Source organism: Indicator indicator, chromosome 23 (genome assembly GCF_027791375.1).
Source record: "Indicator indicator isolate 239-I01 chromosome 23, UM_Iind_1.1, whole genome shotgun sequence".
NCBI lineage: Eukaryota > Metazoa > Chordata > Aves > Piciformes > Indicatoridae > Indicator > Indicator indicator.
In genome coordinates this window covers 13,145,462-13,169,630 of record NC_072032.1, presented here as the reverse complement: position 1 = coordinate 13,169,630, position 24,169 = coordinate 13,145,462, and the positions used below count along the sequence as shown (strand labels likewise).

The 24,169-nt window shown below is 52.9% G+C and overlaps 2 protein-coding genes and 1 long non-coding RNA gene across 3 annotated transcripts in view; all 3 read right to left on the bottom strand.

The window, feature by feature from the left end:
- Positions 1 to 5,327, bottom strand: part of SFXN5 (sideroflexin 5) — an 84,337-nt gene extending 79,010 nt beyond the window's left edge. The window contains 3 exon segments of the mRNA XM_054391439.1: positions 4,572 to 4,676; positions 4,678 to 4,895; positions 5,288 to 5,327. Of these exon segments, the coding sequence (XP_054247414.1) occupies positions 4,572 to 4,676; positions 4,678 to 4,895; positions 5,288 to 5,327 (363 nt within the window).
- Positions 5,328 to 5,778: 451 nt separating this feature from the next.
- Positions 5,779 to 8,429, bottom strand: LOC128974915 (uncharacterized). Its single transcript, XR_008489320.1, has 3 exons — positions 8,223 to 8,429; positions 8,044 to 8,127; positions 5,779 to 6,124 (listed from the first exon to the last, which is right to left on the bottom strand). It is a non-coding gene; the product is annotated as an uncharacterized LOC128974915 (long non-coding RNA).
- A 1,172-nt stretch (positions 8,430 to 9,601) lies between these two features.
- Positions 9,602 to 24,169, bottom strand: part of RAB11FIP5 (RAB11 family interacting protein 5) — a 39,679-nt gene continuing 25,111 nt past the window's right edge. The window contains exons 4-5 of the mRNA XM_054391681.1: positions 14,409 to 14,595; positions 9,602 to 13,898 (exon numbers count right to left, since the gene is read on the bottom strand). Coding sequence (XP_054247656.1) covers positions 13,689 to 13,898; positions 14,409 to 14,595 — 397 coding nt within the window. The 3' untranslated portion in view covers positions 9,602 to 13,688. The remainder of the gene's footprint in view (positions 13,899 to 14,408; positions 14,596 to 24,169) is intronic.

Genomic DNA, 24,169 nt, shown 5'->3' with positions numbered 1-24,169 from the left:
GAGGCAATAAACACCATTCAGCATACACCAAATTCACCTCCAGCAGCTTGTAGGAGCAGAGTTAAGCCAGTTATGAACTAACCTTAAACATCCCTCTGCAGACTTTTAAGAGAAGCCCTTCTCCAAAATGGTTATCCTCTAGAGGAGAGGAGCTGCATTCACTTCTTGAAGTGGAAAATAACATCAGACTGAGCAGCAGGAGGAGAAAGGTCTGTGTCAAAGTCACACTAGGGCTCTGTTCTTCCTGCTGCCATCAGGGCTTCCAGCAGTCACAGTAAGCAAGCAGCAGGCCACTAAGCTCCTGAGAGCCACACCTAATCAACAGCCTCTTGATCTATGTGTTCCTGAAAGGGTTATCTTGGACACTGGAGGCATGTGGTTTTGCTGGGAGGTAATAAACCCTAGCTGAGCTTGAAATTTAGCAGATCAACAAAAATGGAGAGCAGGAAATAATGATTTTTTTTTTAGTACTTCTAAGGCATTTCAGAGATTAGAGTGCAGGGATTTCCAACATGTAAAATACCTGCAAGGTCAAGTTCAGACATCAGCACATCTGTAAGGACATTGTTAATATCACAGCCAAGGAAATGGCCTCTTTGGCCAGCAGCATAAAGCAGCCTAAGCACATCACGTCCTCCATGACCTCTTCACAGGATAAAAGATCTTTAAGGTTTGGGTTTATTCCTCTCTCCTTCCCCTGAAGAATCTAAATCTGTCACTTCTTTTTGTTGTTGTTTCCTACTTCATACAGAGCTTTTGAGCTCTGCTTGGTGAGACAACCACCCTCAACTTCAGCTGGGAAGGAAATCAGCTCACTTCTTGCTCACAGTGCCACACTAGCCAGGACAACCTCATGTTGCTTTTCAGAGGGCCGACTGTAATAAAACCACCAGAGTTTAACTGGTGCTATCTTTGTCCAGCAGTTAAGACCCCTGGTTAGCAATCAGCTGCTCCTACACCTTATTGAGACCCTTGCTGGAAAGGCTTCCTCAGCTCATCTGGTAGAAAACAAAACAAAGGCATTTATTTTACTGAGGGTAAGCAGCTGGGCTACAGGGAAAAACTCCAGAGTAGTGGGAACGTGCATTCAGTGCTCTGGCTCTAGAAGAGGGAGCACTTAGAAAATCCTTAAAGGAAAAATAAAAGGAGTTTGCCTATCACCTTAGAACTATTTGTCAGAAAATTAAGTCCTTACCACGTATTCTGAAACCCAACATCCTCATTTCTTCTTTTACCTAAAAACAGCCTGCCTGCGTTGGGAGGCAGAGCTCTGCCCAGCAAAGAAACAACAAAAAGGTGACTCAACAGAATGCAACCTGCCTGAAGACAAAGAAAAATGAGCGAACTGCAAACCAAGAAAGAGGCAAAGGGGAATTTCATAACCTGCAGAGGTGGTGCTGGGGATGGACCTCTCCCACCTACTGTCCTAAATTCTGCTCAGCCTCTTCCCGGCAGCTCTGGGTCACAGCAGGGGAAGGAAACCACCGTGTCTGCTCTGAACCAAAATCCCCAGGCAGCTCAGTTTGCTCTCCAAGGGTTTTGTTCCTAACACACAACTTTTCCTTGTTTTCCACCCCAGGGACAAAGATGCCTAGCACAGCTCCCTGCATCTCTCCCAGTCCCAGTTTGTAGTCAAATCTCCCCTGCAATAGCCCTGGACCTGCTCCCAGCCAGCATTTCAGAGGCAAATTGAATGCTGTCATCACTCAGGGCTACGTCTAGAATTTAAACAACCACCCCGAGCGTCACTAATCTCTTCCAAAACAAGCCAGGCATCCTTTGTCAGCTGGACTGCTGAAGCCCAGCTCCTGTAAACAAATAAAACCCTACAACAAGCCACAGAAGGGTCACGAACGGCAGAGAGTTGTGGGGGTAACACAATGAGCAGCTGATAGAACAGGATGGTGGTATTTAAGGTCCACTGATCCCTCAGGATCACACATCTTTCCCCAGCACCAGAGAATGAAGTTTGGTAGTAAAGACTAAGGTTAAGACAAGGGAAAGAAACAGAATCACTTAGACTGAAAAGGACCTTTAAGATCAAGTCCAACCATTAACCCAGCACTGCCAGGTCACCACTAAACCATGTCCCTCAGCACCACGTCTCCATGGCTCTGAAACCTCTCCAGAGGGGGGGAACTCCACCACTGCCCTGGGCAGCCTGGTCAAGGGCTTGACAACCCTTTCAGAGAATAAATTATTCCTCATATCCAGCCTAAACCTTTCCTCACAGAACTTGAGGCTGTTTCCTCTTGTCCTGTTGCTTGTTCCTTGGCCAACCCCCACCTGGCTCCAACCTTGCAATGGAACTCTATAGAGCTAGAAGGTCTTCCCTGAGTCTCCTTTTCTCCAGGATAAACAACTCCAGTTCCTCACAAGACTTGTGGCTCTTGGACCCTTCACCAGATTTGTTTTTCTTTGGACACACTCCAGCACCTCAATGTCTTTTCTGCAGTGAACCATAACCATGTGACCCAGAGATATCAGACCTCAGCTCTGCCAGGTGATAGGACGGAAGCAATGGAAGCAGGCGTGTGGCTGCAGTGCCCATGGACCAGTCTGCTGCAGGCTCAGCAGGGACTGACCACAGGATCCAGATGGGCATCCTCATCCCCAGCAACACTTGAGCTTCCCCTGCTCTGCAACTCCACAGCGCTGCCAGTCCCAAACTGGGTTGTCCAGCTGCGCTTCACATGGGGGCAGATGGAGCAGGAGAAAGCAGAGCAGCACAGAGCAAGTGCTGGCAGGACATCAGTACCATGACCCACAGGAAAGGAATAAAACCACTACAGAAGAGAAGGGGAACATTTTACAATGCTCAGTTAGCCCACCTGCAACACAGCCCTGAAGCATCCAGTCCTGAAGGTGCTTTCATTGACAGGGAACCCTCACCCCAGATCCAGACCACAGTGCAAACACATCCAGCTTATCCCCCAGGAGCGGCAGAGAGGAGAGAGGCTGTCTCCACTCCAGCACTCAGGCAATCATTACCATCCTGCCATACCACTCGAAACATTTTCTAAATGTTGCTACAAGTGACAGTCGCTCCTTAATGAACAGAACGCACCGATTCTGAGCCTGACTTGCTGCCAAGTGTGCCTCGAATCATCTGTGGTGTCTAGAAGGGAAGAGCATCTCCTCCTCCTCCTCTCTCCTTATTACAAAGCTCTGTCTCCCCAGCCTGAGCATCCCCCGGCTCATGCAGTCAAGCAGGCTCCCAGCACGGGAAGTCACCTCTGCCTTGCTGCAGGGGATCTCTTACTCCAAGGAGAGCCTACTGTGACCTCCCGAACAGGGATAAGGTAGTGGGGGAAAGGACACAAAAATCCCCCAGGGGAAATCAGCAACTGGACTTCTCAGCAACCCAACTGGGTGGCTTTGGCCAAGCAAATTCACAAGTCAGATGGTTTGGCTGATAGAGGTCCCACAGAGACTGTGTGTAGATGGTGGGAACAGTCTCCTTGGAGCTAGCCCCAGCAGTAGGGACATACATGTACCTCCTACTCTTCTTGATGTTCTTGATGTGGCGACTGCAATGGCTCCTTCCCACCCAGAGCAGCCCTACTCAGCTCAAGAGCAACTGACAGAGGCTTTACGAACTTTGCCAGCTAGGCATTGCCCTGCAAGAATGAAAGGTAGTGTCTGCCAGCTGTGCCATGGCAGGGACGCTGTGGAGTGCTTGTAGACAGAAGCTGCGGAAAGCAGTAGCCAGGATGAGGGGCTCTGACCCCTGCACCAGCTCTGCTCAGCCAGGGTTGGCTGCTGTGGGCCATTGCCCTTCCTCGCCATTCCCTCGTCACTGGGTACAGAGGAGAAAGCTCTAGGGCCGCTTCCTCACCTCGCACGTCGCACCGAACCACGTTTCCTCACCAGCCGCCTCAGACACCCCACATGATGCCATTTCGCAAGCATCAGCCCTTACCCTGACACCGCCTCATGCCCGAGCAGCCCTGGCAGCCCACGGCACGGGCAGCCCGCCGTGAAGCACTCGAAGCGGCCACCCGGGAGCAGCCCTCCCCGCACAATCCTCCCCACCACGCTGGCCCCTGTCCAGGAGGCCTCACTCCCTCCCGGCGTGGTTCCTCACCTCCCTGCAACCTTGGACTGGCCGCCACGCCCGCCGGAGCAGGGCCCAGCCCTCGCACTGCCCTACTGGGAAGAGAAGAAGGAGGAGGCCGCGCCGTGCGCTGGTCTCCGAGACCCCCACCCAACCTTGCTGCTCTCGACGGCGGCCGCGGGGCTCGAACCCACATGCGGAAGAGCTGCCCGCTCCCGCCCCGAGCCATAGGGGCACGGCGGGACGCGCCAATCACCGCCCGCCGCGGGAGCCGCCGCGGGGCGGGGGGCGGCGGCTCTGAGTGACAGTGGCTCAGCCCAACCGCAGGGGGGCTGCGCACCAATCAGCACGGCGCCCCACGGGAGGGAGAGGATCGCGGGGGTCTCTGCTCACCGCGGGAGGGGGTTTGCGGGTTGGGGGTACGACACCGCGCACGGGGCTGAGGGTAGGGGGATAGGTCAGATCCCGCAACCGCTTCCTGTGCCCCCCAATCCCTTTCCGCTGCCGTCGGTACCTGCTCGAAGCGGGGCTTCCCCAGCTGGAACGGGGGATAGTCTGCCGGCTCCGCCATCCCCTTCGCGCGCCGCAAGCGCCACTTTAAACAGCCTCCCCCGCCGCCGCGGCCCGCCCCTTGCCGCGCCGCCGCGCTGATTGGCCGACGCACACCGCAGCTGCCGCGCTGCACGCTGGGAGATGGAGTCCGCTGCCGCCGCGGCGCCCCTGAGGATGGAGCCCGAGCTGTGAGCCAGCGGGGGGCACTGGGATAGGGCCGTGCCGCCACCGCCGCCAGCCAATGGGGAGGGTGGGCGGCGCGGGGCACCATGGGACACGGAGTCCGCTTCGGGGGGCGGTGAGAGGGCGGGAGGCACGTCACCCGCAGTACAGGTGGTGGCACAAGACACACAGGAGCATCATGTGGAAAGCCGACTCTGTAACTGTTTAAGCAAATAAGCATAGAATCGTGAAATCGCTTAAGGTGGAAGAGACCTTTAAGATCATCAAGCCCAACCATTAACCCAGCACTGCCAGGTCACCACTAAACCATGGTCCTCAGCAGCACATCCACACAGCTTTTACAGCCCACCAGGGATGGGGACTACACCATAGCCCGGGGTAGTCCGGTCCAGGGCTTGGCCACCCTTCTGGGGAAGAAGTTGCTCCCAATATCCAATCTAAACCTTGCCCTTGGCAGAAATTGGGGCCATTTCCACTTGTCCTGTAGCTTCTTACCTGGGAGAGGAGACTGATTCAACCAGCTGTTGGTCAACATCCCCATATCCTTTTGCACCATGCACTTTCCAGACATTCTTCTCCAAGCCTGGAGTGCTCATGGGGTTATTGTGACCCAAGTGCAGGAGCTAGCACTGGGCTTCGTTGAATCTCATCCCATTGTCTTTGGCCCATCACTCCAGCCTGTCCCCATCCCTCTGTGGAACCTTCTCACCCTCAAGCAGATCAACACTCCCACACAACTTGGTGTAATCTGCAAATTTGGTGAGGATGCCCTTGGTGCCCTCATCCAGATCATCGATAAAGAGATGGGAGAGAACTGGCCTCAAATAACAACACAGAGAAAGGTGAGAGCCCAAAAGCTTCTGAAAGCAACCCTCACATGTCACCATTTCAATGTGGAAATAGCTATTCTTCCTTTGATGAGAGCTAACAATTGCTGTTGACCTTTAAAATACGTGATTAAAAATGAGGAACAGGAAACCTGGAGATAAGAAGTTTACTTGGATGGAGGCTTACTTGTCCGCTTCCTCAGTGAGACGATTTGTGGAGATAAAGCCAAGGTCATGCAGGGCTGGGGGCAGAAGGGGGATATATGAAGCCATCTCCAGAATCCTCCTCTCTAGATTAGTGGAATAAGAAGTGTCAAGGCCCTTCAAATGCTGGTGAAATTGTATGGAGGATTAGCATCAATTCTCCAAGGAAGAGCAAAGGTCTGGCAAATAGACTGGAGATGGGGATGAAGCAGAGAAGGCAGGAGGGGTGTGAGAGGATGGTTTGGCACCGCAGAAGTAAAGGTGGACAGATCACACAGCAGGTCAGAGGCACATTTTCCACCTAAGGAGGAATTAAACAATATAACTGGGGGGAAAAAAACAAAGACCTTAATTTATGCAGGGAACAAGCTAAACACAACACTTTGCTGCTGCTCTGCTTTATGGATGTGGTGCTGATTTCTTATTTTCCCATTTCCATTTTCAAAACCAGCTTCTGGTTTTAGGCTAATTCACCACTGACTCCCTTCACTGAACCTCAGATTTCCTACAGCTTTGGGGGAAGGGGCCTGGTGCAGAGCCTGCTGCAAGCATGATACCTGTGGTCACGTCCAAAGCACTTGCCCAGGGTAGCTGGTCAGGAGCTTGTGCCTCCTGCTGTCAGGTCTCTCTGGTCTCTAACCACCTGCTGCCTACAGCCTCAACCCCTTGGCCACATTTTCTCCATGGGGAGTGCTGTGGTGTCACTCAGGTGATGTGGGACGAGGTGAACTATTTAAAACAAGAGGAAATGGTCCAAAATTGTACCAGGGAAGTTTTAGATTGGATAGAAGCAAAAATTACTGTACTGAAAGCATGGACAGGCACTGGAAGAGGCTGCCCAGGGAGGTGGAGTCACCATTACTGGGGCTGTTAAAAAAAACGTGTGGCCATGGCACTTTGGGGCATGGTTTAATGGCCATGGTGGTGTTGGGTTGGTGGTTGGACTCAATGATTTTAGAGGTCTTCTCTGACTGAAACAATTCTATGATTCGATGATAACCTGCTGTGGGGCATAGGTTGTATGACACCTGCCAGGACACCACACCAAAGCACATCCTACTGCATGCACCAGCACAAGGAAGGAGTTTCCACCAGAACAGGGAAGTGGCATCTCCCCATTTCTTGTCCCTTTTATTTTAAAGATCAAGTTAAAATCAAGTGGTTCCCTCCTGTGCTGCCTGAACCTGCTCCCTCAGGCTGCTGGCAGGCAGCGTCACCTTTCCTTCTGCCCTCTCCTTGCCTCATGTGCAAGCATGAAAACATGATCCTCCCCAGGAACAGAGAGGGGATGGGCAAAGATCTGGTCCCACTCTGCTCACTGGAGCATGCCCACTGCTGTCCCTGTACCCTGCCCTTGGCGTTAATGGTTTGCTTGCTTTAATTAAACCCAGCTGCAGCACAGAGCAGGGAGCAGTGCCACCAGGACAGGCTTCCACATGGTTTCAACATGCACAGCCACAGCTCTTGCAGCTACCTTCCACCTCTGCCCTTGCTCCCCCCTGTCTGCAGTCCGATGCCGATCATTATCCCAAAGAGCAGAGAGTCCTTCAGGACACTGCTTCCTTCTATCGCTGATAGCAGCCCTGACACTGCCTTCAAAGAGAAAATAAAATCATTTTGCTGTGACTAATGCTTCACTAAGCAACTCTTCTTTTGCTAAAGGTTTCATCTTGTACTGGAAGGTGTCCCTGCCCATGGCAGGGGGGTTGGAACTAGATGATCTTTAAGGTCCTTTCTGGCTCAGAGCATTCTCTGCTTCTATGATTCACCAAACACAGCATTTGGGCTCTCAATAAATATGGATGATAACCCAAATCCCTCCATCTCTACACAAGGGAAATCCCCCTCCCTCCCAGTACAGCCAGAGCCAGAGAATTGATACAATCCCTAGTGTTGACACACTAAATGTTTTGTAACAACAGAGGGGAGAGAATCTGTTTATCTAAAACCACATTTGGAGTGACATAAGACTATCACTTTTTTGGTTAACTACCAGAAAGAATATCAATTCTTTGGCTGATATCAATCTAACCAGATCCATTTAGACTGACAACTTGCATTTCCCTGGTTTGGGGAAGAAGGAGGGGAGGGCATTGCTTCCCCTCATCAACACTGTGAAGTCAACAGTGATGCTTCTTTCCATTTGGGGGAGTGGGGAGGGAGGAACAAGCCCCCACAGCTATCAGGCAAGCTCCACCGAGGGAGATTTGGGGGTCTTACCCTACACATGACAGCTGGGTGCAGGGCTGGGCAGCCTGCTGGCTCAGGGAGAAAGTCACAGGAACATTTCTTGTCGGCTTCCATCTGTAAAGACAGATTTTTGAGAAAACTTGCAGCGGGCAGCAAAACTCTGCCTTTGAACAGCAAACTCATCAAAACTCCAGCTTGGAACAACAAACCTCCAGCAGAAAAACTCCATCTTGGAACAATGAACCCAGCCAGGACAGGAATTAGTTGCATCAGTACCGAGCCTGTGCTTAAGCTTCCAAGCAGGCAGAGACACCTGATGTAACCACACGTGGCAATTTTAGAAGGACTAAGGTCTTAAAATCCTGTTTTGTCCCTCACTGGATGGATTCCAGCTCCCCCAGATCCCAGTGACTGCTGTGCTGCTCTACCCCCTATGTCTCTGTAGGCAGGGGAAGCTCCCACCAGCCTAGCCCTTCTGGACAGCCTTTCCTTGGGATAGTCTTTCCAAAGGTCACAGTTCAGTGCCTGATCCTGCATGGCAGCATGCCCAACATTTCCCCCCCTCAAGCCCATGTAGGCACTCAGGGCTAACATGATCCCCCTGGACAGGTGCTGAGCCTGCAGTCCAGTGGGATGGAAAACAAACTGGGATTAGGGCTAACAAAACTCTGCTGTTGGAGCAGCAAAGTCATTTATCGCAGCTTAAGGGATGTTATGCTTGTGAAGGAAAAGGCAGGAATGAAGAAGGAAGAACAGAGAAGGAGAAGAGCTGAGCTTGGAAACAGGTGGGTGGGATTAGGGCAGAGGAGTTGGAGGCAAAGGTCTTGGCTGGGGGTGAGTCCTGTGCCAAGTGAGGGCTGTATGGAAGTGGGGAGACACAAAAGTGCTTTGTGCCTGTGAGGAGGGGGTAAAGTGGCACTGATGGTGACACATTTCCTCACCAAGCACGCTGAGGTTGAACTCTGGTGTCCACCATACAACACCAGCTCTCCATTCTTCTTTCTCCAGCATACCGAAGTGGGGTCTTGCTCTTCTACCGAGCTGCTGATTTTCCACAGATGCCCAGAAATGCCAAACTCCCCTGCTATGGAAAGTCAGCAGCGAGCAGAATCCCTGAGTGGTTTGGGATAGCAGGGACCTTTAAATGTCATCTAGTCTGAACACTCTGCAGTCAGCAGGGACATCTGCAACTAGAGCAGGTTGCTCAGAGCCCCAAACCACCTGACTTATAATGGTGCCAGGGATGGGGCATCTCCCACCTCTCTGGGCAACCTGGGCCAGGGTCTCACCACCCTCAGCTTAACAAATTTCTTCCTTCTCTCTAGTTTGAACCTCTCTCTTTCAGTTCAAACCCATCACCCCTTGTCCTGTTCACAACAGGTCAAGATAAAGTCTGTCCCCAGCTTTCTTAGAAGCCCCTTTAAGAACTGAAAAGCCACAAGAAGGTTTCAATAAGCTGCAGTAAGAAGTTGGCCACCATCATCCTACTTCAGCAAACAAACAGCTAAATGTCACTGACTGTCCAAGTGCTATCAGCACAGACGCTGTTGTCAATAAATCAGAAGGATCTAGGAACAGCTTGAAACAACTTTTATTCTTTTTTTTTTTTAAAGTGCTTAAAACGTAAAGAAGAAGCTCTTTAGAAACATCAGCTGCAACTATTAAAACAAGAAACACACAGAACCCACTTCCCCTGTACACCAAGTACAGGGAAATCAACAACTCCAACCCTCTCCCGACGTTTCTCGCTCCCTCTTGGGGCTGTTTTTTTCCCCACCCCACGTGTGTGACACAGAGCAGCTTCACAGACGAGTCAGAAGGCTGAGTCCAGACCAGCCTTCAGCACCCACATCCCCTCAGCTTTGTTCCAGTTTAAGGACAGACCTTGGCAGTTCTTCCGGCTGCCTGAGTCTGGGCCAGAAGGGCCACGTCAAGGTACAAAGAAATCGCTTGGCCACAGTTCTTTAAACGAAGGAACCCACTCGTGGGCTGGCAACAAAAGCAGAGCACCCTGTGGAAGACCTCATGAAACAGCTCCAGAGCTGAAAGAGAAAGCCAGAGCAGGAGGCAAAAATTCCTCCTGGAGTCATTGTTATGGCTGTGTCCAAACAGAACCCAGGAAAAGCTGCTGCTGGCCCACCCCAAGCCCTTCCCCTGCTCAGCAAACAGCGACAGCCCTGCACCCTGACCAGGAGTGCTGCTCACCTCCCTGCATCTGCAACTGAACCCTGAATATGGAACATCAACAACTTGAGAACATTTTCCCTGTTGCTTTTTCTCATCCCCCTTCTCCACAAGAATACACCTCGAAACCATTTCACTCTGGTCTTTTAAGAGGGTTTAACACAACAAACGACACAGCCTGGCTTCAGGGCTGTTGTGTGCTGTAGCCAAGCTCGCTTGCTCTACGCAGAGACTAAAAACTGTGTGGTGGAGAAAACCTCCATGTTTGCAGGACAGCAGGGTGGAGAAACAGAACAAAGACAGAAGCACCTTGAAGACACCCTTGTCCCAAGCACAAGTTGTTGCTTGAGGATACCTCTGGACTTCCAAAGGCTGGAGGACAGACATGACACATCAGGGCAGCCTTAGCTGTTGTCACCACTTGGATTTTTCTGTAGCCTCTCGTCTCGGGTGCAATGCCAGGGTACCCACACCCCTGCCTCTGCTCTGGAGATGCTCGGCTACCACAAAGTCAAGGCAAGAACGTTGGAGCTCTGCTTGCTTCAGCCTCCCCTGAGACAGTGGGGAGGGCTCCTGCAGTGGGAGGCAGCTGGGGGCCTGTGTTGCTCCAAGGTGACACAGGTTAAGTCACGGGAGGCAGCAGCATTGCTGAGAGGGCTGGGCACCTGCCATGGCCTGATGCAGCTCTGAGATCAACTTCCTATGTTCCAGTGCAAAAGAGTCAGGCTTTGGAGAGAAAAAAAACGGCCCAGCTGACTAAGGCAGAGGGGGAACTAGGGAGGTGGTGAAACGTGATGGAGGAGGAGGAGGCAGGCAGGAGGTGCAGCAAGATCCTTATTAACATTGGCACTTGTGTGTGGGGAGCACCTACAGCGCTGGGGGAGGAGTCCCAGGAAGCAGATACTTAGCAGAGAGTCAGCGTGGGCCCCTGGCTCTTGTGAGAGATTTCAGCTCTACACCTCTCCCCCTTACTGATGCCCACCTGATGGAAGCCCTCAGTGCTCACTCAGCATCCCTGCCCACCCGTGGGGCTGCCTCCTCTCCCAGCACTCCTTCCCGTGCCACACCACTCTTCTGAAGCTGGGCTGCTTTCTACCCGTCCACAACTCCTTCCTGCCCACTTTCAGGTAATGGAAGAGCTTCTCTGACACAAGCAGGCACCCAGAAAGGGAATCCAGTTCCCAGGCCATGGAGTCTTTTGGTTATACAGAGAAAGGTGTCTGGTATTTCCGAAATGGGAGAAACTTCTCCCTCAGCTCCTCATGTCTTAGACCAAAGTCCCCACGCCTGAGACACACAGAGGGAGGAGGAACATGAAGATAGAGGCAGAGAAGTGCAAAACCCCAGACTACTCCATACTAGGGGCAAAGGCAGGTAGGAACAAAAGGCTTGTGGCTGCTATCTTCCCAGGTAACAAACCCTCCTCCTCACACGGTGCTTTATGGGCTAGACATGACCAAACCTTGCTGATGACAGCAACACCAAATATTCTTTTCTCCTGACAGCTCATACCATGCTTCTCCAGACTCTGAGCATGACCCAAAGTTGTCTCTACCCAGCTGTATTTTGCCCTGGAACATTTGTGGTCTTGTCTTCCTCTAGAGTCACCTCTTCATCTTTCTACCTGCCTGTGCAGCACTCCTGCCAAAGACCAATACCAACCTGCAGGCAGGGGTGAGAAGGCTCTGCTGGCTGCATTCAAAGGCAAACCCACCTAGTCTAGATTAGTAGGAGAACAGAAGAGAAAGCTGCCTAAGACAGGCTGCACTCAACTGAGAACTGCATTTCAGAGGCTTTTTTTGGGTTGGAAGCTGCTACTGTCCTATTGGAAAAGGCACCATTTCTCAAAGCCCTGGTGTACACTGAAGCAAGGAAGAAGAACATGAAGGTTTTAGAAGAAGCCAGTAACTTTGGGAGCTCTACAGGAGAGAGAAGACATCTTACTCTCCAGGTTTCAGACATTCATGTCAAGACAGCTCAAGTCTCCCACCAACAAACCCTCTGCCTGCAGGGCACCTTCAGACCCAAATCCTGGCAGAAGAAGAGAGGGAGCAACATCCTTTCTGTACCCTTCCACCTCCAAACCAAACACTGTGCTGTACTTGCTGTGGCCAGGAGCATTGATTACCAGCCTCAGGTTGGCATCACCTGTGGCAGATAAACCACCTCAATCAGAGGCCTTTAGAGGGTGACCCCGCAGTCAGCAGAGCTCAGCTCCTGAGAGCTGACCTACACCACCTACAGACAGGCCCATGCCACCCGAGACTTGAGGCCGGCGTGCTGATGTGCTATGATGAGGATGGTGTTTGGTGCTAATATTGGCTTGGAGGGGAGCCACAGTGATCACTGCATTGCTGTGTTGACAGAGTGTTTGATGGATGCCTGACCTAGCAGGATGTCATGCACAGAGGTGGCCAGGAGGTCACACATCCTTCTCTGCCGTCCCAATGGCATTTTCCTGTTGCACAGAGGAAGGCGACGCAAAGTCAGTGGTGGCAGAAGGCAGCTAGTGGGAAGCAATTCCTGGAGACAGGAGGTGGGGAGTGTAATACTGAGCAGAAAATGCAGCTGTGGGTTGCAGAGAGGAGCCCTCCCCCAGCCATGCTGGTGCCAGCCAGACCAGTGATGGACTAGGTGGTGTAAGAGAACTCCTCCAGTACTGATGGTGCACAGACCATGGGTGGCCCTGTCTCCCATCTCCTGAGCTCAGTTCTGAGCTGGTAAACAAGGCAGCATCACAAGTCTGTGTGCAGGCAGCCAAGGAATCAACAGGATCATCTGTCCAGAATCAGGCAGTGACCCTGGCATGAGTCCTCTACAGCCTCTGACTCCAGTGCTGTTACTTTGTGTAGCATCTCTCATACGGTTGGGTAGTGGCACAACTTAAAGCTGGCTCCTCAGATGAAGATCCTTCATTTGGGGGTACAACATGTGGGGCAGGAAGGGAAAGAGGCATCCAACAGTAGCCCCTTTCCCCAGCTGCCCTACTCAGTAACATGCTGGCAGAGTCTTTACTTAGTCCAAGCATCCCTGATGTCATCAACCATCCATCAGCCAGGGTACACCACTTCAGAGGTAAGAGATGTGGAAGACTGAGCAGAAGAGCAGCAGCAGGATGAAGACACTGGTGAGGTGGTTGGTTTCCAGCTCTCACATGTCCATGGACCACTTAAAGCGTTGGCAGGATGAGTGCCTGAGAAGAGGCCACTTGGTCACAATGACAGGAACCTAAGGAGGCACCTGCCTTCTGTGGAGGGCTGGAGGGCTCTGCTCCTCCCCATAGGGTAGATGATAGCCCATCACCCTATAGCTCCCTGGAGCCAGAGCTGGGATAAGCTTGGGCTGGGAAGGAGCAGATAACCTTTCCTGCTAAACTCTGCGAACAGAAGCCACTGGAGCCCTCTTGTAAGAGGAGGGGAAGTGCAGGGATGTTTGCAGCGTGGTTACTGGAGCAGTGCTCTAGGCAGGTGATGCTGGCCACTGGGGACAGGCTACTTGGTCTTGTTTTCCTCCAGTGGGATCTGGAGGAGTGTGGGAGATTGTTCCATGATGCGCACCAGCAGCTGGTCGATGTAGTTCTCCAGTTCATGGATGTGCTCCTCCTTCTTGCTCAGCTCCTTCTCCTTCTGCAGCAGGAGCTGGATCAGTTCATCGTGGGTCAAGTGATAATACTTGGCAGACTGGTCCAGTATGGAGGAATCCTGTCACGGAAACCAAGAGGAACATTCAGTGAGGTCAAATGAAAAGGGCTGCTCCCTTTAGCCTTTGCAAGGCACAGCACCAGCCAGAGCCAGCAGTGCTTTGTGTGTCTGTCTGAGTGTTGCCATGTGCCATGCACTCGCCCAAAGCCACTGGAGACAACAGCTGCCCAGCCAGCCAGGCCAAGGCAGCCTTCTCCATACAGCTAGAGCTGACCACAGAGCACTTCTGCCAGCTGAGTGAACCACTGGGCAGGGCTTCCTCACAAACTGTGTCAAACTCCTCTCTCCCAACGGTCAATAGGGAACAACAATGGGGTGAGAAGGTCCAGAGACCAGGTCATGGGGTAAGGGAGGCTGGGCAACCATGATCAGTGACATAAGGGTTAATACACACGGTTCTGCTCACACTGTACCTCCTCCAGTACCAGGTTTTTTGCACCTCTGTCAACAACTCTTGACCATCTGGAGCAGGTGGGAATGCAGTTCTGAACCTCACTGGTAAGTTCCTACCTGCATCTTTGAGTCTGTTTTCTCCAAGTGAGAGGATGGGGCCACAGGCTGGACGCTGCTCGTGGTGACTGTCTTCAGCTTCTCCAGGCCATTGCTCAGAGCAGTCGACAGGCTGGACCTGTGCTGCTGCTTCTTCTCACTGGAGACCTCTTGCACCACAGCACTGATGGGTTTCACTGGGTGAGGACTAAGGAGAACAAGGAGGTTGCACAGTTAACACTCACTCGAGCTGCAGAGCAACACTGCTGCCTCTCCCTATGGTTTTTATGGAGAAGGGACTCAAGTATCAAATGCAGTCAGCTCCACACAGCTAAGTTAAAAAGAGTGTGGCCAGTAGGTCAAGGCAGGTTCTCCCCTCTCTACTCTGCCTTAGTCAGGCCACAGCTTGAGTCCTGGGTCTAGTTCTGGGCTCCCCAGTTCAAGAGATACAGGGAAATACTGCAGAGAGTCCAGTGGAGGCTACAAAGCTGCTGAGGGGCCTGGAGCATCTCTGTGAGGAGGAAAGGCTGAGAGCCCTGGGGCTGAGAGCCTGAAAAAGAACAGCCCCAGAGGGGATCTGATCAATTATGAGCAACAGCTAAAGCTCTACCATGGACTGAAGCCTTCACCAGCAGAGCTGCAAACATTGTGCCATCACATTACAAGTGGTCCAGCAGTTGTCTGTCTGTCATGATGTAAGATGGGGTGAAGGTGAACTGGACCTGAGGCCATGAAGTGTTCATTCCCAAGCCTTTTAAAAAACCAGAAGTAATGACTTGGCTTGCTTGAACTGCTGCTGTCCTTCTTCCTAACCTAAAATGAGTGGGATTCACTGCAGGCTCTGGAGAAGACATCTCATGTACCACTGCTGGACTTCTACTGTTCCTCAAAACACAGTGTCTGGGAAGAAGAGTGGCTGGGGAGCCAGCAGAACTGAAGGTAAGCAGCACCAGATGCCACCATCGCTGTATGCACACCCAATGCCAGCAGAGAAACTCAGCCCAGAGTGTGGCTCCAGAAGCAGGACACTGACACCCCTGAGCAGGTCTGCAGGGCACTGCCAGGGTGTCACAAACACTCAAATGACTTTAAACCCCAGAAGGGCCCCTTTGGACCAGATTTACCACAGCCACTCTACAGAACAAAAACCAGAAAGTGCCTTAGGACGTCAGTGGGAACGCCTGGATGCGTTTTGAAAGCAGGGAGACATCTCCCACTGCATGTCTGGTCACAAGGCAGCTTTCAGTTCCCCAGGGCTCCTGATGAGCAAAGCAGGAGTGCTGCCCCCTCAGCTTGTAACTCTGAGAAAATCTGAAAGCAGGAGACCTTCATCCACCTGTGCCCTGCCCAAGGACAGTCAGCACTGGGTACTTCCAGGGGAGCAGAGGTTGCTTCACACCTAATAGCCACATCTGAAGTCCTGGTCCTGGTGGATCTGCTGAGAAGCTGTTTCCATCTGCCAGCTGATGAATGTGAACTTGAGAGCCTGCCTAACCCAGTGCTGCATCTCCAAGTGGCCAGAACTCTGTGGTGAAGCTGAACACGTTCCAGATGAGACATCTCTGGCTGACACACAGGCTTGGTCCTTCTCTCTGAGCAAGCCTGGCTGGCTGACAGCACAGTTCCCACTGATCCTTCTGAGGTCACTGCTGAGCACCGTAATAAAGGAGGGACAATCCCCTACAGCAAACTGGGAATTAAGTCTTTACCACCTAATTGAAATGCTTCTCACAGAGAAGAGGACAAAAAAATCCAAGGAAACCCACTTCTGGTGGGCAAGGTGCTGTGCCTACAGCAGAATACAGCACCTGAGGGCCAGAGCTCTGTGGAGAAAGTGTCTAAGGAGGAGAATAAATGACTGAACTCAGCATCAGCAGCTCTTCTCCTAGTCCTATGCCTGTGGATGTGGCAAGCCACTCTTGGAGCTCCAAGGGTCACACAGACTGGCATGGGATTTAACCATGGGATTTCCAAAGAGGACAATTCTGCTGCACTCCTAACACTGGGAAGGCACAAAGCAGCCTGTGACATCCCCAGTCCTGTCACCCACAGGTGCCATGACACACTGTAACAGTCACACACCCCAGTCCCCAGCTGATGGGTAAGGAGCTGCACAGCTGCTGGGCTCCTCCAAGGCAGTCAAGTCCCCACAGCACTGTATGGGCTCTCTTTATGTCCCACCTAGACCAGGAGGCTGTGCCCAGAGACACCTTCCCAACAGGGAAGGCACCATCCCACCCTTTCCCAAAGAGCAGAAAGGAAGACCTCCATAGACTTGATGCTCTGAGCACCTACCTTACCCCAGCAGTAAGGTTTGTGGTGAGAGCCCTCCCTCGCTGCAAGAGAGCAGGGAAGGACCTGCAAACATAAACCCAGCACCTGCTCTTCTGCTCCCCAGCTGCATCTTCACATCTGGCACTCAAGAAGCTGTTCCAGGAGGATGCACCTTCCCAGCTCACCAAGACCAGGTGATGCCCCAGCCAGTCTAGGCAGCAGGTGCTGGTCTCACTCAGACATGCTGCTCTAACACTTGACTTGCCACCTTGAACAAGATGACCACCAGAGAGCCCCTCTGGCCACAGGGGAAAACATCACACCCAGATGCCATCCCTCCCAAGAGGGCACACAAGCCCAGCACACCAGACTCTCCATAATCCACACCAGGTACCAGCTCCTCCTTTATATGGTGGAAGAGAAAGACACTTTTGTCCTAGCTAAGCCTCAATGCCTGCAAGTTTGAAGTCTTTCCTTGTTCCTGTCACCTTTTTCAACCATTTGTCTATGTGCTGACCAGGAGATGATTCTGGGAAAGGCAAACATTGCCATGGGGACCTGCAAAAGAGCTTTTCCCTTGCCTCTCTCCTCCTGTGACAATAAGTCACATCTCCCCAACTTTATAAAGTTGCACAGAACCTCAGAGCCTTCTGCAGAGAACTCAGTAACTCTTCAAAGGTTCTTCAATTACAGCAGCAAGGATCCAAAATTTTTGTGGTTTACAGGTAGAGAAGGCAGAGCAGAGATGTTCATGACAGAAGCCAGCACTGCCATGACAACCAGCTCTTAGGTCCAAGCCCACTTTCCTCCCACCAGCCAGTCAGGCATTGGATAGATGCACAGTCAAGCCTGAAGATGACTGTGAGCATGTCCTGCCAACACCGAGGGTCCTGGCACTACTCTCATCACCCAGTTTTACCCTTTGGGCCTGCAGAACACTTCTCTTTCCATGAAGCACCACAAGCATCAACAGAATCCAGATTTCTGAGTACCCCCTGTCTGCAGTTCTGAACAAGGCTACCTGCTGGAGGATGAATGACCCAACTCAGACTGATCTGAAGATCTGGCTTCAACAAAGAAAATAATAATAGACATCAGCTACCAGACCTGCTCTAGGTGACCTTGCTTTAGCAGAGGGGTTAGAGTAGATGAACCCCAGAAGTCCCTTCCAACCCACACCATTCTGTGATTCTGGGACCCACCCCTTGCTGGTCTTCGCTCTCGAGGTCATTTTGCACATCAATCCTATGCTCAAGCTGAGCAGGAAAACACATGCAAGAAGGGCTGGAGCTCAGCAAAGTTCTGCTGTCCCCATCCTCCTGCCCTTTCTCTCCCCAGGGCTGTGACCAAGATTATTCTTGGGCCAGATGAAATTTCATCATTTCAGTGCCCCATGAAGATCCTGCCTTCTGTTGTGGAAGCAAGGCTGATGGAATAAACCACTGCTAAAATACCCAAGCTCCCATGTGAGAGCTTGATCCTTGATTTTTCTGGGCAGGGGCAGATAGAACCCATGACAATCCTCTCCTGCCCAGGCAGCCCAGGGGAAGGTGCACCAGGAAAACCAGATGAAGTGAAGGACATGTGAAGTCTTGACTCCATGTCTTGAACTCAGCATCTTTCTCTGCTTCATGGCATTCCTACAAGCTCCAAGTCCTGGAAGAAGGAACAGCTGCTTCTTTTCCCTGATGTACCACCACAGTACCCCTCTTTCCATTCCCATTATCCTCAAGGCTAAGTCCCACTTGCTTCATAACCAATGGGCACCTGGAGAGGAGGGAGTGGACAGTGGCATTTTGCCACCAACCTGGTGAAAGTACTTTAGTTTTTTTTTTTTTTTTATTATTATGGAGAGGGTTTTAGTACCTGATGGCTGTTTAAAAGGGAAAGAAACCAAAGCTCAATTAATGGAAGGGAAAGGGGCAGTAGCTGTGCACATGCCACGAAGGAACTCATGAGAGCATTAATGGCTGGAAGCTCCCCTGGCAGACATGGAGAAGGCACCTGCTCCGCAAGCACAGGGAAGATGATGGAGCCAAAATCAACACTGAGTGAAATGAGGATGCAGCTCTGCTTTATCAGCTGGGGCAGGTCTTGGCTGCTTTAAACCCTTTGCCTCTATTCGGGGCAAACACAAGGAGGACACCAATGCCTGTTCCCCATCATGATCCAAGAGAGCCAAGGCTTCGAGCTGTTCAAGCTGGACTCTTTGGGATCATGGGAAGGTGAGGGAGAAATGACCTGCAGCAAGGTGTGGTCCTTGGAGTCAGCACAACTGCGAGCTGCTGACACTGAGCCGGGGTTCCCCGCAAGAGCAGAAGGGAGACAGGGTTCACCTCTACCAAATGAAACACCCTTTGCCTTCCCCGTGGTGCTCACCTGGTCGGCTGCTGGAGGAAAAAGGGCTTCTCAGCTGGCTGTGTCTCCCTGGGCAAAACCACGAGCGCTGAAGCTTGTGTGTCACCGGACTGCAGCAAAGGGCAGGGCTGGGCGGCTGCGCGGCGGCTGGCGGCAGGGACTCCGCTGCTCGCGGGGCACGCGACAGGGGAGGGGAAATCAAACTCATTAGGGTTAGTTGCAGCCACAAGGAAAGGGGTGGAGAAGGCCAAGGGCTGGCTGTCATGCAGGAAAGGAAGCTCCCTGGGGAGGTTAGTGGGCTGGAAGCCTTGCCCAAGGGCTTCCTTACACAAGCTGGTGAAGCTGAAGCCTCCCTCATCAAGCCTTTCGGGCAGCACGGCTTGAATGGGGAGGGGGTCTGGTGGCTTCTCCACAAAGGGATTGCTTGGGGAATTCGGGCTGAGTGCAGGAGCAAAGGGATTTCTTGGGGCTGAAGTGTCCTGCTGGCTCCTCTCCTTCACCCTATCTGGCTTCCAGAAATCAGCCTTCTTGAAGTCTATCCTGCTGTCTGCTGAGCACCATGGCCCCTTGGGCTCACTGGCAGCAGGGCTGCCCTGCTCTGCCTCCTGGGAAGGACCAGCCACTGATGTGGGGGCACAAGCCTCAAACTGGCCTTCCACTTGCCCAGTGGGGCCAGGCACTGGCCCATGCTGGCCCTCACCCCATGCTGGCTCCGGCTGGGATGGACTCTCCCCATGCTCTAACCTTGGGGGTTGTGCCACCAGGCTGAGATCTTCGGGGTGATCAGCTGACTCCTGCTCTTCCAGAGCTGTACAGAAGGTTTCGGTCTGGCCCAGGTCTAGTTTGGAAGCTGGGTTTAGTCCTGACATGTTCATCTCCTCAGGGAATAGCTCCCGTTTGGAGGCCACCTCCTGCTCAGCACCATCTGCAGTCACCATCAGAGGAGACACACCTGGCTGGCTCCAGCTCTCCTTGGCATCCAACTGGCCTAATCCATCTAAGAAGAACTTTGATGGACAAGTCTCGAACTGCTCAGCTGCATCCCTCTCATTCATCTCTGACTGGTCTTCCCCTAAAGATGTGTCTCCTTTAGCCAGCTCACTAGTTCTCTCCTCCTGTGCTGAGTCCACAACAGCAGATTCAGCATCTTTGGAGACCAGGATCTCACTCCTGGCTTCAGCCACATCCACTCCCAGCACAGGTGGACTGGAAGATGCAGGGACAGAGGGCTTGCTGCTCAGATGGCTCCTTGGCAGCTCCACATCTGCTTTCAGACCCTCCACATCTTCCCCTTGCTCCTCGCTGCCCTGCAGTCTCAGCTGCGGGTTGCTACCACCCTCCTCCTTGCCGTCCCCTCCACTGGCCACAGCTGCGAACCACCTTGGAGGTTTTGGGGGTGGCACAGCTGAGCCAGCTGCCATCTCCTCCTGCTCTTGGGTGCCTGTCCATGGTGAGAGGATGACGTGTCTCTCATGAACGTTGGAGCTGAGCCTGACGCGGCTCTCACTGGCCTCCAGCCGCATGCTGGCCTGGAGCCTGTAGACAGAAGTTCGGATGTCAAATGCCTCCTCCTCATTACCAGCACCCTGGGGCTCCACCCCTGGCTCAGCGGCTGTGGGGAACCGTTGCGGTGCCACATCTGCGAGCAGCCGTGGGGGCACAGCCGCCACGTTGCTGCCTGGCAGAGTTTGGGAGGCCAGCTCAGGGGTGAAGGAGCTTCTGGGCAGCAGGCAGGTGGCAGTGCGAGAGCTGCTCTTGGCTTCGAGGAAGGCCGGCCGCGGGATGAAGGCACTGTCCTGGTCCACCCGCTCCTGCCCAGCCACGCTTTGGGCACTCTCTGGTAGGTCAGGAGCTGTTTCGGTGGCTATGGTCATCCATCCGTTTGTCCCTCCACTGGAGGGTTCCTCCTCATCACCGTCCCCTTCCTCCCTAGCGCTGCTGTCAGCAGTCAGTGGCGTGGAAGCCTCCTTTTCCCCTGCAGTGCCTGCTGCAAAGGCAGCTGTCCAAACTGTTGGCGTGCTGCTTGTCCTCCTCCTCCCCATCGACCCTGCAGACACAGGGCTCAGCACATCCTCTATCACCGTTGCTTCCTGAGTTGTGCTCACCAAGTTTGCCCCTACGTCTAAACCAGAGAAGTTCGTCCAAGGCCGCAGAGCTGTGGGCATTTCACTGCTGATTTGTGACTCAGCCTTTTCAAGCACCTCAGTCCCCTTCTGGTGAGCTGGCTCAGCCGATCTCTCCATGTGGCTGGCTGCATCGGGATCATCGATGAAAGCCACACCCTCTGCCACCACCGAAGCAAAGAAGTTCTCCTTCTTCAGCTCTGGTTTGAGCCTGCTAGTTGCAAAGGCGTCGAAGGTGTCATCCCACTCCGAGAGGGGAGGAGGGACTGCGGGTTTCTCATCTGGAGGAGAAAGGCCTCCTTGTGATGGGGGAGTAGTTTCTGGAACGGGGACACCAACACTTTTGGCTGGAGACTCCCTCTCCTGGTCTTTATGGCTTAGGGAGGCAGAGGGACTGCAATCCTCAGAGGAATAAAAGTTCCCAGCGACCTCTGTTGAAGCATGTGGCCCAGACGGGAAACTAGAGAAAAAGTGAGTAGGTGAAGGAGAATTTAGTACCTGGTCAGCGAGGAGGTCCTCAAAGAAGGGATTGCTCTGCAGGGAGCTGAGGAATGGGTTGGTAGGGGACAAGCATCCGGACTGACTGTCTCCAGCAGCGGGAGGGAGGTTAGAGCTTGGCATGCTAGCGAGATGGGCTACAGCAGCAGGAGGAAACAGGGCAGGGGAGCAGGGAGGAAAATGAGAAGGAGCATCTGAGCTGGTTTCTACCTGAGGAGACACTTCCAGGCTGTGGAGGGAAGACAAAACAGTCCTCCTGGTTAATGCTGTGACAGTGCTGTAAGCATACACCACACACACCACAAACGCTTCCGTTCAGAGCAATGCAACGTTCAGATACGTACTCATCTCGCTGGTTAGGCACAGCAATGAGGATGGAGTCAGGGCGTGCAAAGGGCATGCACGACAGAGGAAAGGGCAGCCCTTCTTCTACAGGAGTCCTCCACACTTCCCCTTTCTGCCTCAGAAAGCCCTCAGACTCAGAAGCCTGAGAGGTTTTTTCCCCACCTCTTTTTTTTTTTTTTTGTCCCAGTGCTGGTGTGCACCAAGTGCAGGCTGCACATGAGAAGCCAGGCCAGGCTCTGGGATCAGCATTACTCAAGCCAGCACAAGCACACAGCAGTGAGTCTTTCCCAGTTTATCCCAGTGCCTTGTGACTTGATTGGCAACATATCAGCACGGCAGAGGACATGGAGCTCCCTCCTGCACAGGAGGGAGGGTAGCCTGGCTGCAGGTGGCCAAGGAACAAGGGCCGAGCAGGAGGGAGCATGTGGTCAGGATATGGCCCTGGCTCTGCTCCCGCTTCTGCCCAGCCTCCCCACATGCCATTTGTCTCATCACTTCTGGCCTGAAATCCAGAGATTTCTGAACGCCTACAAGGGATCCCAAGAAGGCAGGGGTTCAGCACAACTCGAGTTCAGCCCATCCCCTCCTGCACCTCACCTCAAGTCAGGCAGCCAGCTGTTTGCTGCCTTTTCAAGAGAGCCTACACTGACCTTTCTTTGGGGTTTCCTTGACCTTCCTTTGGGAACTCCTCCAGCAATGAGCCTCACCAAACTGGGGCTGGCCAGCTTGGAGGCTTTCACACCACAAAGGGTGCAGTGTGGACATCCTGCACCCTGACTTCTGTGCTCTCTCCTCCTGAGGCCCCATTCCCTTCCCTCACCTCTGCCAGGAGCAATCCTCTCCTCAGGATGGGGGCACCTGGCACCAGCATGTGCAGTCATGCAACCCTGTACCCAGGCTGGTCAGATTACTTCCTTCTGCATTGGCCACCACAGCCAAGCTTCAAAGAGACCTCGGCCTTGGTTTGGGAGAAATCTGGGGACTGATCAGCATATCAAAGTTTAACAAGTAATTAATAAAGTAATTGCTTTGCCAATCTGCACAGGGTACATCCAGCCCTGGGGCTACACCACAGCATGTCCCTGCCTCCCCCTCACAGGGATCACAGATAACAGTTGAAGACCATGGGTCAAAGCTCTGTCAAGCACCAAAGCTGCTTAGACAACTCTTCTCATCTGTTCTCGTGGCATCACAAGAAGCCTTAGACACTTTCAAAGCACAAAAATGCCATCTTGAGGCAAAATTTAACCACGTCTGAAGGTGCAGGCAGCACTGGCTGCCTCTAAAGCAGGCAGGGTCATGTGCTAGCACCATGCCGTAGACCCACTTCTCCCCACTCTTGGCAGTTTCAAAATCACCCTCATGCATCATCTTCCAAACAAGTACCCTGAGGAAGATGCCCATTTATGCAATGCCACCCAAGTCCCCTTGTCGTGGTTTTTCGGTAGGCAACACAAACAGCAAGCAGTCAACCACAACAGGCTTCACCTCAGCACCCACCAGACACCAAGCCAGATGCTACTTTGCAGAACTAATAATTCAGGGACAAAAAAAAGCCCCCAAATCCCTGTTTCCACTCAAATCTGCTGCTCACTTGGTGCTGCGGGCAGAGACAGCTCATGGGTGCCCTCTCCTGCTGTCATGAAGCAGCAGTGGTGGCCCTGGTGCAGGTATCCATCCCTGTCCCTGCACAGCCCAGCAGCTCTCTGTCATGTCTCCATGTCTTCTCCACACTTGGACCACCAGCACAAAACAAGGTGGAAAATGGTCATGCACCTCCACCAAAGATAACTCTGAGCAGCCCAGCTCTTCCCATGAAAAAACCCTCCAGGAGAAGTGATGGAAGAAGCCACTGGAGAACATCTTTAGGCACAGACCACCCCAGAGCAGATGCTTCCTGCTTGGCAGCCAACCCCCCTGGGCCTGGGGACTGACATGTGGTTGGTGTGCTCCACAGCTGAACCCTGGCTCCAGCGTAAGATCCACTCCAGCCCTTTGCTGGGCATCCTCCCTGCTCTGTAGACCATCCATGAAGCTGCAGCAGTGCAGCACAGCAGCAGTGCAGCACAACAGCAGTGCAGCACAACAGCAGTGCAGCACAACAGCAGTGCAGCACAACAGCAGTGCAGCACAACAGCAGTGCAGCACAACAGCAGTGCAGCACAACAGCAGTGCAGCACAACA